This window comes from Cupressus sempervirens, chromosome 1 (assembly GCF_028749045.1).
Source record: "Cupressus sempervirens isolate cs-2001-9-10 chromosome 1, ASM2874904v1, whole genome shotgun sequence".
NCBI lineage: Eukaryota > Viridiplantae > Streptophyta > Pinopsida > Cupressales > Cupressaceae > Cupressus > Cupressus sempervirens.
The window spans coordinates 356,836,242-356,849,572 of NC_143118.1; the positions used below are offsets into that span (position 1 = coordinate 356,836,242).

At 39.4% G+C, this 13,331-nt stretch overlaps 1 protein-coding gene across 2 annotated transcripts in view; it reads left to right on the top strand.

The window, feature by feature from the left end:
- CRR1 (Dihydrodipicolinate reductase, bacterial/plant) overlaps positions 1-13,331 on the top strand; it is an 86,427-nt gene that overhangs the window by 27,224 nt on the left and 45,872 nt on the right. For both annotated transcript variants that reach the window (XM_089825337.1, XM_089825346.1), the window contains exon 7: positions 8,144-8,236. In XM_089825337.1, the coding sequence (XP_089681463.1) occupies positions 8,144-8,236 (93 nt within the window). The remainder of the gene's footprint in view (positions 1-8,143; positions 8,237-13,331) is intronic.

Here is a 13,331-nt window from a genome sequence, read left to right on the forward strand (position 1 = left end):
TGGATGCTTGCCATTGACTTTTAGGGAGGCCTTGGCAGTATGATGTAAATGCTAGGCATGATGGGAAACAAAACATTTACAGTATAACCAAGGATGGAGAAACCTACACTATGAGGCCACTCCTTGATGATGGAAGCCATAGGGTGACTAGTGTCATGATGGTAGGAGGTAAAGAATTTTTGCAGACCATTAAGGAGGAGAAAACACCATGTTTTGCCATCATAGTCAAACCTAAGAAAGAAGTTAAAGTTATGCCCCAAGCCAAGAGCATGGAACATCAAGTACGACCTAGAGAGAGGTCAGGGAGTTGTTGGAACAATATAAGAGTGTTGTTGCAAGCAGGGAACCAGAATGTTTGCCACCAAAAAGGGAGATAAGCCATTGCATAGACTTGATACCAGGTGCTACATTACCTAATAAGGCAGCCTACAAACTTACCCCTAAAAAAATGCAGAATTAGCAAGACAAATTGAAGAATTGTTGGCCAAGGCTTCATAAGGAAGAGTGTTAGTCCTTGTGTTGTATCTGCTTTACTAGCTCCTAAAAAGGAAGGTACATGGAGGCTATGTGCGGATTCTAGAGCCATTAACAAGATAACTATTAGATATCGGTTCCCCATGCCAAGAATTGAAGATCTTTTGGATTGTCTCGCAGGTGCAAGTCACTATTCAAAGATGGACTTAAAGAGTGGTTACCATCAAATCAGGATAAGGGAAGGTGATGAATGGAAAACAGCCTTAAAGGCAAATGAGGGACTATATGAATGGCTTGTGATGCCATTTGACCTATCTAATGCATCCAACACATTTATGAGACTTATGAATGAAGTCTTAAAGCCTTTTATTAACAAATTTTGTGTTGTTTATCTGGATGACATTCTTGTTTTTGGTAGGAGCAGGCAGGAGCACCTAAAGCATTTGGAGTTAGTCCTTGAAAGGTTACATGAGGAGAAATTGAAGATAAATTTGGACAAGTGTTCATTTTTGCAAGAAAGGGTTGGTGTTCCTTGGGTTCATCATTTCCAAAAATCATTTAAAGATGGATCCATCCAAGGTAGAAGCAATTTTGAATTGGCCTACACCTAGGACAGCCACAGAGGTAAAAAGTTTTCATGGTCTTGCAAGTTTTTATAGAAAATTTGTGAAGAACTTTAGTGGTGTTTGTGCCCCTATGATTGATACTATAAAAGGGGGGAGAAAATGTAAATTTGTATGGACTAATGAGGCAGATAAATCATTTGAGTATCTTAAGAGGAGAGTTGCAGAGCAACTAATCTTAGCATTACCTGATTTCCACAAGGTATTCACAATGGAATGTGATGCTAGTAACAAGGCAATAGGAGGAGTGTTGAGCCAAGAAGGGAGGCCTATAGCCTTCTTTAGTGAAAAGCTAAATGAAGCTAAACAAAAGTATTCAACTTATGATTTAGAAATGTATGCTTTGGTTCAGTCCTTGAGAAAGTGGAGGCATTATCTCTTGCCCAAAGAATTTATTGTTTTTACTGATAATCAAGCTCTTAGCTTCTTGAATAGGCAGGAAAAGTTGAACCACAGGCACATGAAGGGGATGGAATTCATCCAAGCTTACACTTTCTCCATAAAACAAAAGAAACAAACAACAAACAAAGTTGCAGATGCCCTTAGCAGGAGGAATTTGACAATAAAAGAAATTCAAGTGAGTAGTTTTAGTATTGAAGCCATGAAGAACATGTATGCAACAGATGAAGACTTCAAGGAGGCATATGAGGTTTGTCAAACAATGACTGAAAGGTATCATACTGATTTTTCTGAGTTTATATTACAAGATGGATTATTATTTAAAGGTAATCAGCTTTGTGTACCTAAAGGATCAATTAGGGAGAACATTGTCAAAGAAAAACATTGTGGGGGTCTTGCAGGACACTTTGGAATTCATAAGACTTTAGAGTAGGTTAGAAGGTTTTTCTATTGGCCAAAGATGCAGGTAGATATTAGGAAGTTTGTAGAATGCTGCATTATTTGTCAAAAGGCCAAAGGGAGATCATCAAATGCTGGACTGTATACTCCTTTACCTATACCAAGCCATGGGACTCCATTAGCATGGACTTTCTCATGGGGTTGCCTAGAGGCTAGAACTAAAAGTGGATTTGATAGCATATTTTTTGTTGTTGACAGGTTCTCTAAGATGGATCACATTCTATCTTGTAAAAAAACTCATGATGCTTCTCACATAGCTGGTATCTTCTTTAAGGAAGTTGTTAGACTCCATGGATTACCATTGAACATTGTGTCAGATAGGGATTCTAAATTTCTTGGACATTTTTGGAGAACATTATAGAAGAGGCTGGGCACACAACTGTCATTTTCTTCAGCATACCATCCCCAATCAGATGGCCAAACTGAAGTTATCAATAGGTCATTAGGTAACCTACTGAGATGTCTAACCAAAGAATATGGAGTTGCGTGGGATGTTGTTCTTCCACAGGCTGAATTCTCATATAATGATTCAGTGAATAGAAGTACAGGTTTAACTCCATTTCAGGTTGTATATGGAGGCCATCCAAGAGGAGTCTTGGATTTGAGAGACTTGGGAGATAGTCACAAGAGGAGTGCACAAGCGGAAGATTTTGCAAAGTTTATGAAGGACATCCATCAGCAAGTTAAGGATAAGTTGGACCTTTCAGCAAGCCAGTACAAGGCACATGCTGATAAGAAGAGAAGGATCTTACATTTTCAGGTAGGGGATCTAGTAATGATTCACCTAAAGGAGGAGAGAATGCCAAGAGAGAAGTATACTAAGTTAATGATGAAGAAGAGAGGACCATTCAAAATTCTGAAGAAATGTGGCAACAATGCCTATCACATTGACTTGCCTACTGATTTACAGATCTCTCCTATCTTTAATGTGGCAAATATCTATGCATTCAAGGGTCCAAAGGATAATGAGGAAGTTGAGGCAATGCAGCAGCAAGAAGAATCAGATTTACTTCAAGAACTACCACAAGTGCCTAAACCTACCATTGAAGCCATTTTGGGCAAAAGGCAAACACAAAAGACGAGGAGGAAACAATATTATGAATACTTGGTCAAGTGGGAAAATAAACCAATAGAGGATGCAAGTTGGCTTTCAGAGAACGACATCATCAAGCTTGGGAGCAAACTTGAAGACATTCCAACTCTTGAGTTTCTTTTCACCTGGGGAGTATGGTGCAGAGCACAAAGGCACTTGGTTTATATTTTGGTTTTCATGTTTGTTTTCACCTACTTAGGCTAGAATAAAAAAACCTTGGATGAGAAGTCCATGGTTGTCAAAGAAAGACACCATTTTGTATGCTTAAGGCACTTCATGCAATTTATAAGCAAAAGTTGCTCGTTAGGCAAATTTGGAATTTTTAATGTTTTTGGTCAAGAAAGCCTAGGACTAGTTATTTTTAGTTGGTTTTAGGTATGTTGGAACCTTTTCCAAGTCCTAGAAGTGGAATCAAGTGCAAAATGTAAAAATTGCACTTTTTGTGCAAAGTTGCATTGTTGAAAGTTGTAAAAGTTGCTCAAATTTGCAACTTAGTGGAAAAAGGGTTATAACTATTAAAATATTGGTTGTAACATTAAAATAGACATAGGAGATATATATACCTCATTTGTGAGTTCTGGAGGGCATTAATGTATGGATTGGAAGAAGTTGCAAAGAAGGAAATTCAGTTTTGGAGTCATTTTTACTGTTGTTTGCACATTGCACGAACTGTATGGATTGTCAGACCAGATCTGATGGATGTTTGAGATAGAGCTTTGAATCAGCGTTCTTTTGCTTCTGGTCTCATCATTCTACGTGTTTTCTAACTCAAGTTATTGCATATTTAGTGAAACTAGGTTTTTAGGACAGCATTTTGGTGCACACGGCAAAGATGGGCCTCTAACTGCAATTTCCTTGGTTGGAATTTCATGGCAACTTGGGAAATGGTAGTTAGTAGGGTCCTTTTCAATATTCCAGGGCTTCAAGACTGGAGGATGTGTTTTGTGATTTTTCCAATCAAGCCCTAGGTCAAGTACCATGAAGGATTTGGGCTCTTGTAGCGTGCTAATTTGTGAATGGAAGGAGTTTGGGACTTGGTGAAGGGTTGAGCATTTGGAAATAAGTTATTTTAGTGTTGCCATCATTCCTAAGTATTGAGTTCATTTCCATGATCCCGTTTCCTACTGGTTGCTTCGTAAACCAAGCCTAACTTGATCACTTAGGTCTGTGTTGCTTTGTGAAGGAAAGGGAATGCTGGAGTGGGGCTAGAACTTTATGCTTTGGGGTTTGAAGTAACTTTGAAAAGGGTATTCAAAAACCTAATTTGTTTTGGGTTTTTTTTGAAACTTTGTGAAGTTAGATCAAAAAATCCATTTCAAGAGGGCTAAAAGGGGCTCACAGGGCTACTAGGCCAAATTGGGGTTTGAGGCTTTGTGCAAGCGTATGATTCAAACTAGTGGTGTAGTCTGTGTTAAATAGGTGCCCTAAGATCATTTAACCTCTTAGAACCCTTGGGACAAACTTCTATGGTGTTTTCCTAGTATTGACCTAGTTGTGGGAGATTGGTGCAAACCCCATAAAGCGGGCAAGTTTGGTTCTTTGTCCTTGGATTCTTGGTAAAGTTGGAGAGTGTGTTTCTTTGATCCATTGGAGGATTGGAGTGTTCTGAAACCTTGTAATAAGGTTAAAGATTTGATAGCCAGTTGGTTGATTTCAAGAGTGGGAAGCCCATTTGAAGCTTCTTGGTTGTGCTCTCTACATCAAATAGGCTGCAGTCAAATAAAGCAGAGAACCTAGTACTTGTATATTACAACTTGCGCCTTCTTTTGCACAAGAGTAAAGAATACAAAGAATGGGAGACAAAGAAGTGAGATATAGGTGTAGAGATTGCGGACTTGGATGCTTCCATTCCTCGGCTTATGGTGGATGGTTTTGATGACTTTGATGCCAATACCATTGTTGCTTCTTCTGCTGATCCCATTGGCCTTAGCTCAACTAATATCGACGAAGAAGAAGAAGAAGATGAAGAAGATGAATATGAAAAGAAGATGAAGATTGAAGAACTTAGAATATTAGTAATAGATTTTTATTCCATTAGTTGAACAATGAACGTGAAACAATGATACTTGAACTTGATGCTATGATTTATTTGTAATGTTTTGAATCTTTGATGTTGAACTATATGATGGTATGATTACTATGATTACAAGTTTATGGTGTTTTTGTTGTTTTGATTGCAGGGCAGAAGTTGCGGAGGCAAGTTGTCTCTGGGTCGAAGTTTGAGGATGTGGACAGTGGAAGGGAGGAGAGGGAGGAGACATCAGAGAGTTCTAGTACCTTAGATGAGGGGGAATAGCCAGGTGGCCGAGGACAACCCTATTGAGCCAGCAACTACTATAGTCACCTCGAGACCCGCAACCACACAGGACTTGTTCACATGGCTCTTATTATCAGACGCATACTTCACTTCGGCGGTGTTAGCAAGATTGGTAAACTCAGCAATGATTCCAACCTTTGTCTAGATCCGCACCCCAGTGAGCATGACACCCATGACTGCAGTGCCTTCGGCGACAAAGATAGTTTCAACACCTTCCATGGAGTTAGTTTCTACTGCTACTATTGAGTACACTTCAGTGGCACCACCACCTTCAGTGGAGTTGACGGTACCTATAGTGTCATAGGGGTTGGTGAGAGTAGACAAATGGAGTAACTAGGTGTCGAGTCACAGGGAGAAGAGCATAGGTAGGAAAAGATGGAGGAGAAAGAGCCACACAGTGGGTTGAGATAGTAAAGGGTGGCGGGATAGCAGAGGAGGAGGCAGCACAAGTAAACTCATGGTTAAGCCAATATAATATGGCATTGATGAGCCCCATTAAGGATACCCTCATCTCTCCACGACACCACCCACCAGCCCCTCAAGAGATAGTTGGCTTGGATGATGAGAGCTCACCAATGAGACCTATGCCACCTATGCCCATGGAGTTAGAGCAGATAGACTTTGAGCCCACTTGAGAGCTTGACACATAGTTGGAGTTAGCCACAAAGCCCACTCAAGAGACGCTTGTAATAGGAAGTGTGGAGTAGGGTCTCACATGGAGTCTAGTCGGAGAGGGTCTAGAGAGAGTGACTTGGAAGAAATACTTGCAGGAGATTGTCGCAGGTTTCAGGAGGATAAGAGCCTCAACTCAATCACAAGCTTAGGAGGAGGCAATACAAGAATTGGAGAGGCTCTTGGCATTTATGAGTGGAGGGAAACGAGGCATTCAGAGCATGTTATGAGTCTAGAGGGTGGCCTACCACAGAGTTCCTTGTCATGTTGGAGCATTGGACTCTTAAGAAGCTAGGATAGACTTGGAAGGGTGAGTTACTTAGGGAGATTGAGCAGGGCTTCAGGGAAGGGTATTACTCTTTACATTGCTCTAAGCATTTTCCATACACTCGTGAGACAACATGGATGGAGTTGGCAATAGGGCTAGGGACGCTGAAGGAAGATGTGGCTCAGGAAAGGGAGGCATGGCCCCCAGAGAGGGCAACCATGGAGGCAGAGAGGGAGACTTTGGTGGCTCAGTTGGAGGAGGCCAAGGGAGATAAGGTGATGTTGGACTCATACGTGGCAAGTTCTATGGTGGATCTCGATGTCAAGGAGAAGCAACTATTAGAGGCGGCAATGATGGTGAAGAAGACGATGGAAAGTAAGATGGTTGCAGATTGGAACTTGCAACTCAGAACACAATAGGTGTACAAGTTGTGGGCTCTCTTATCACCCACTCCACCACCTTCATCCATAGCTACGACATCAAGAATGCACTCTTAGCCTTCCCCATCTTGATTTTCTTTCTCTTTTGTACATAGTAGTATGACTTGTGGGTTTTCACACCATTCCATTTTGTTTGAATGTCATCAGGAGACAACTTTATTTTTGGTGGAATGATGTTGTCAATAAAATCACTTGCTGTCGAAAATTTTTAATGATAATCATGTTGTTGGTAGTTAGTGTGGCCGAGAGATAAGCAGTTGTAGTTGCGACGGTTCACGTCACACCCCCTTGGAGGTTATATGTACACTCCCTCCGATGGAAGAGGGCATCAGTATTATCACTTATTATTATCATTCTTGTCGTTAACGTTGTTGTTGATGTAAACTTTGGTTGATATTAATGGAATACATGGCGGTTCTTTGATGTTGTATTGCATTTACTTGCATGTGTTATAACTTTCATACAGTAGCATGCATTGAACAACTTTAATTGTAGGCGGTAAATAAGGTTGTAACTAAATCTTGGCAAGTTGCAAAGAAAATACAAACAGAATACAATCTAGTTTAAAATTGGAAATTTGTAAGAGTGCAAAATCATCTATTAAATGCTCCAAATAAAGGACTTGGAGAGAGCATATCTCAATTGAGAAGAGAAAGGAAACCCATGGCCACTTAAAACTGAACTAGCTTTTGAGGACATCTATGCCCTTCATGGACTATTAGCAGCTACAAACCTGGCTCAGTCACTCCAGTTCTGCAGCCTTGACTCACTTTGCTATAGCTTAATGCAGATACAAGATTCTTTAAAATAGAAAGGAAGAGCTAACTATTTCCAATTAATTATTACTTTTGAAAGTGTTAGGATCAACTATCACCAATTTCGGATTTAGAAATAGTTCCTAATTTGAGGTACAGATCAGCTCCACATTGCCTAAGTCATAGCTCAATGCCCTTACAATTTGACAGTTTAAACTGAATGGACCCAAATGATGTAAATGACACAGATGAAGTGTTGCACTATTGAAAAAACCAGCAGCACAGGTAAGTAAATTACATAGAGAGACGGTAGAGAACAAACTGCATGAGTGCAATTTGAAAAGACCTATAGAATGGCTAATAAACCTAAGTGCAAGTAGAAACTGCTAGAGCGAATCAGAAGAGGGGCACTTCCAAGAAAAGACTTAAGAAAACCAAGAAGGAAATCCAATTTATTCTCTCATTTTTTATATCTATTTCATAGTTCCAACTTTCCATCTTTGCAATTTGTTTAACACTTTGAATGTTCTTTTATGTTTTGAACAATGTTCTTTTTAACTTTAATCTGTGTGTGGTTTTCCTTGTTGTTGGCACTTAGCTTAACCATTTTGAGGATTTTCTGATTTTACTGTGTGCTGTGCAGGTTTGTCCATCTCCTGATACAATACAGCTTGCAAACAATCTTTCTGGCTTAGGCCAAACATACAACAAAAATGACCTTTCAACAGATTCTGTGGTGTGCATATATTTCTTCCATTGCTACTTACACTGTTTTTTCTGGGGAAATTAAAGTTACTCCATGTCAGTTTTGGTCCAATGAATATCCAACTGCCTACTATTGCTTTCAATGATGTTTTGATTGCCTGCATTTGCATAAGATTAAAATCTGCTAATATCTACTTATAGGCTTGCCAATGACAAAGTTTGAACAGATGAATTAAGAACATTCTAGTATGATTATCAGCAGTATGAAGTAAAATATGTTACATCATATTACCTAAGCCAGTTGAAGTTACTGAATCCAAGAACTTAAAGACCACCAGACTAGCTGATTGCAAATGAATAATAAATATTTGCAAATTGATCAACCCAGTTCAGTGATCTCTTGGGGGACCCCTATATTAAAGCTGAGGAATACTATTTGTGATGACCTTGATTTGAGGAAGGGCCTCAGGCCTCAGTGGTGATTTACAACACATGTCTTAAATCTTCCCTTTTGATTGCTTCATTGATTTAGTAAATTGGGAATTTTAAACAAATGAAATTATTTAAATTCCCTAATTTGGTTTTGACCAACTCGGGAGTAGTTTAGATTTAATAAAAATAACTAGGTCTGACCTCAGGTTGGTTCTTCCCTTCATGGCATAGCTTCCTTATAAATAGGAAGTGCTTAGATCATTCTGGGTCTTGGTTAATTGAATCTGCCCGTGTGCATGATACGTACTGGGCCGATCATTTCAGGCCTCCAGCAAGGTGCGACGTTAACCTCCATTCTTGTCATCCAATTTTCCAAGCTTGGAATTGCATGCCAATAATTCAGAATATTGTTATTGCAGCTGTGTATCATTGAGGAATTGCAGATAAGGAATCATGGAGGATTCATCAGAGATTGCAGGAGCAGCAATAAGGAGTGGAGTGAGAGCTCAAAGACAGGATGACTGTTTGCATCTCAACACTCGTCTTCAACCAAAGGAACCATCTACAGATTCATATAGCCCACATCTGCCAGTTTGAGGGGAGGAAGTCAAACGCAATTACCTTGCTTGGCAGTGTATCTGTAACACCTGGAAGCTAGTAGCAATCAATATCTATCAAAAATTGTTTGTTACTGGAACTATCACAATCTCCAGAATTCAGGTACATTGTATAAATTTATAGCTACCAATGACAGTAGGCAAAGATCTATGCTGGTGAACCATAGATCATCTCTATTTTATGTGTTTCTCGAGTTTGGATTCCTTTATTGGTATCAAAGCCATAAGTCATGCCAGCTGTGGGTTAGTTTCATGAGTGAAAGGGAGCAGAGGTACCAACAGAGGAAGAAAAGAAAAGGGACCAACATGGGTGATACTGATGAACTGAGGAGCTGCATCGCAATCTGTCTGAGGAGCTGGGGTCTGAGGAGCTGCATTGCAATGTGTCTGAGACATTAAAGGAAGTGGCCTAGTTGTTGAAGGGACTCGATCAGAATCAAGGTTGTGATAAGTCTGAAACAGATAGGAGCAAAGGAAATACCGCTAACAAAAGGAGGCCTGTTAGTAATGGTGAAAATAACAATTCTAATGGAGGAAAAGTCCTAGCCAAGACATTCAGGGCTAAGTCTTTGACAAATGAAGAAGTTGATGAGGGCCAACTAGATCAGATCAATGAAATGAACAGCCTCATAGCTGAATACAGTGCTTTGACTGAAGCAGTCGAGAATAACATGTCCTACACAGAATGTTGCAGTCTGAAATCAAAAGGTGGACATAGAAGGAGAAGGTATGAAGAAAAGAAGGACATTCCGCATCGTGCGGGGAAATTCACAATGCTTAATTGTGATGGAACATGTTGCACCACAATGAGATCATGGGTATAAAAACTTTTCACCTACTGCTCCTTGAATTAAATGACGGAGGAAGAGGCCATCAAATTCACTACGGCACCTGGGAGGGATAGCTCATGTGTGGTGGTACCATGGAATGGTGAGTCAAGGACATGATGGAATTTCCACCATAGAAGAATTCAGTCAAAGTTGATCAAGAGGATTGAAGGGATATCCCAAAAAGTGCACTTTAGGAACCTGGCCCAATTAAGATAAGCAGGTGTGGGGTAGGAATATGTAATTGAGTTCCAAAAGCTAGGTGTAATGGTGCTGGATGTGGCAGATAGGATGTTGATAGTACTCATTGGTGAAGGTTTAGTTGAACCCCTCATAGAGCTATTAAAAGCTTTAAACCCTAAAACTTTCAAAGAAGCCATCACAACAGCTCTCAACTTGGAATACTTACTGGTAAGGACAACTTTTGTAGTAAAAAGACAGCTCCAGCTATACAGACCATAATTACTTTCCAAAGAAGCTCAACACCCCTGAGGGTGTCTACAGCAAGGAAAAAGCAAATAGATGTGAGTGGAAATGAATTGAGGAGGAAAAAGGTTGTAATTTACATGCAACGAGCCGTGGCAGCTAGAAAGTCAATGCTTAGGGTAGGGCGGAGTACATTAGATTGAAATCATCTTCATTGAAGGTTCTGAAAATGAAGCAGAAAATATTTAAGACCCTGGTATCTTGGCACTTGCACTGGTGAACCACGTTATGGTGTGTTCTGTATTAAAGGTTCTGAAAGGCCAAAAGGTAATCATCCTTATTGGTGGTGAAGCCACTTACAATTTTGTTAACGAGGAAGTAGTAAAGAGATTGGGTCTATAATAATTCCCAGTAGAGGGGTTTCATGCGAAGGTAGCTAGTGGGACAATTCTCTCATGTACTTGAAAGGTACCTCAGATGGATTTGGCAATGCGAGATTACAAATTTCAGGATGATTTTCATGTGATTAATATGGACATGGAAGTAGTTCTAGGGTGTCAATAGCTGTATACAGTTGAAAAATATGAGACCAGCCATCAGAAAATGGAAATCTCTTTCCAACACATTGGGAGAAAGGTAGTGTTACATGTAATATCTAGTAAAATAATGGTGGAATTTTCTGCCAAAAGAATGGAACGTATCTTTCATAAAGATTAAGTAGCATGGGCAGTGGAATGACTCATCACCAATACAAGTGCTACTAGGAAAGGAGGGGCTACCAACATGCAGATCCATTTAATCTTGGAGAAATATAACAAGGTGTTCAAAGATATTCCCCTAGGATTACTGCCTAATAGAGCTCTCCAACACATCATCGACCTTGAAGAGGGAGAAAAACCCAGATGGTCACTCCCTATTGCCATCCAAAGGTATACAAGGAATAAATCGAAGAGACCATAAAATAACTGCTGGATATGGGACACATTAGGCCTAGTTTCAGAGCCTTGGCATCTTCCCTGGTGTTGGTGAAGAAGAAAGCTGTAATGACCCCTTCCGGTACAGTATGCCAATTATTTGTAATTGCTAATTTCAAACACAATATTGGAATATGGAAATAACTGATAACAGCTGGTCATATATAAATTATCACAAATTGCATATAAATCTGGCTATTGAGATTTCACAAGTCATTTATTTATTTATTTAATGAGATTTGCTTAGTTCAAGACAACGTAATAACAATTCCAGCTCAAATAAGGTACTTGTACAATAATCCTCTGCTGAGAATGCAAGAAAACTCTATCAAGGAACAAATGGATTTCTCAGTTTGTGCCAACTAGCTGCTATTAATAAACCTCTTTATCATTCAAACAAATTAAATTTGAAGAACCTGGTATAGTTGATTTATCTCCACTTGTGAATGCAAACTGTAAATGCCAAACTGCCCCTTATAATCCCCTCTTAGTACTGATGCCTTTTTAAATGGACAATGCAAGCTGTACGCCAAAAACCAGGCTAAGGAGGTGAAATGCAGGCCCAAGCAGCATACTCACGGCCTCTGAAATCTCAATCACAGGCTGGCAAAATGTCGGCCAGACCCCCAGCAAACAGACTCAACTATTCCCAAACAGAATTGCAGATCTGTAGCTTCTAATCGCTGCCTTCAAACTCCGCCAAACCAATCTAACTCACTTGCATGAAACGACTTTCCTCAACAGCAATTCTTCATATATACAATTAGAACAATAGGAGAAATTAGCAAATAATTTTATGTCAGCAACTATTTGCAAAGCAATCCCTGAATAAAATTGCAGATTCAAATCTACAATACTTCATTTGTAGATCCAGTGGAACAACTCAGAATTCAGACCCTTATACTTCAACAAGGGCGTGAAAATTAGAACTCAAAAAAGCCACAAAGGCAACAAAAGCAAATAAATATTCAAGCGTGCTTTTCTCAACAAATGGGCTTGTATTTATAACCTCCATATGCCCTTTTTGTTGCCAAAATGTAATTTCGCTCAAGAAGCTTCACCACACAAAATTAATTAGAAGCTTTTATTAGATTCTTTCACTTGACTTGGCTTAACTAATTAACAAATGGCTTTTTCCAATGATACTCAACTCTCAAATTAAGTGAAATTATAAAGTTAAAATATAACTTTATAATAAGCCATTTAATAAATTAATAATAATTTGGCCACTAAAAATATAGTAACTCCCAAAACACTCATCATTTAAATATGTCGTTTGAAATAGGAGTCATACCTATTATTTCTCCATGTGACCAAATGCACTTTCCAAAAAAAGAAAGGGTCCATCTCAATCAACACCCAACTTACGACAAATAGTAAGTATACAAAACTAAGCCCAAACGAAGTCCAATCTGAGCCAAACAAAGACTAACCTGTAGCTTACTGAATTGTAGAGAAGACAAGACCCTCCCAAGCCAAGTCACTGCCTCAGAAAACTCTCTATCCATAAAAATTAGCCTACGAGGATCACAATAATAGGCTAATCCCTGAAACTCCGATGCTGGCAAAAATGGGGACATTACAAAAGCTGGAACTATGAGGATGTGTATTGACTACCAAGCTCTCAAGAAGAGGACTATCAAGAACCGCTACCCAATACCACAAATTGATGAGCTTCATGGAGCAAGGTACTTCTCCAAGATTGACATGCATTCTGGATACCACCAATCAAAGTTAGGGATGGAGATGTGCACAAGATAGTGTTTCAGTGTCACTATGGGCACTTTGAATTTTTTGTGATACCTTTTGGCCAAACAAATGCTCTAGCAAGTTTCCAATTGTGTTTGAAT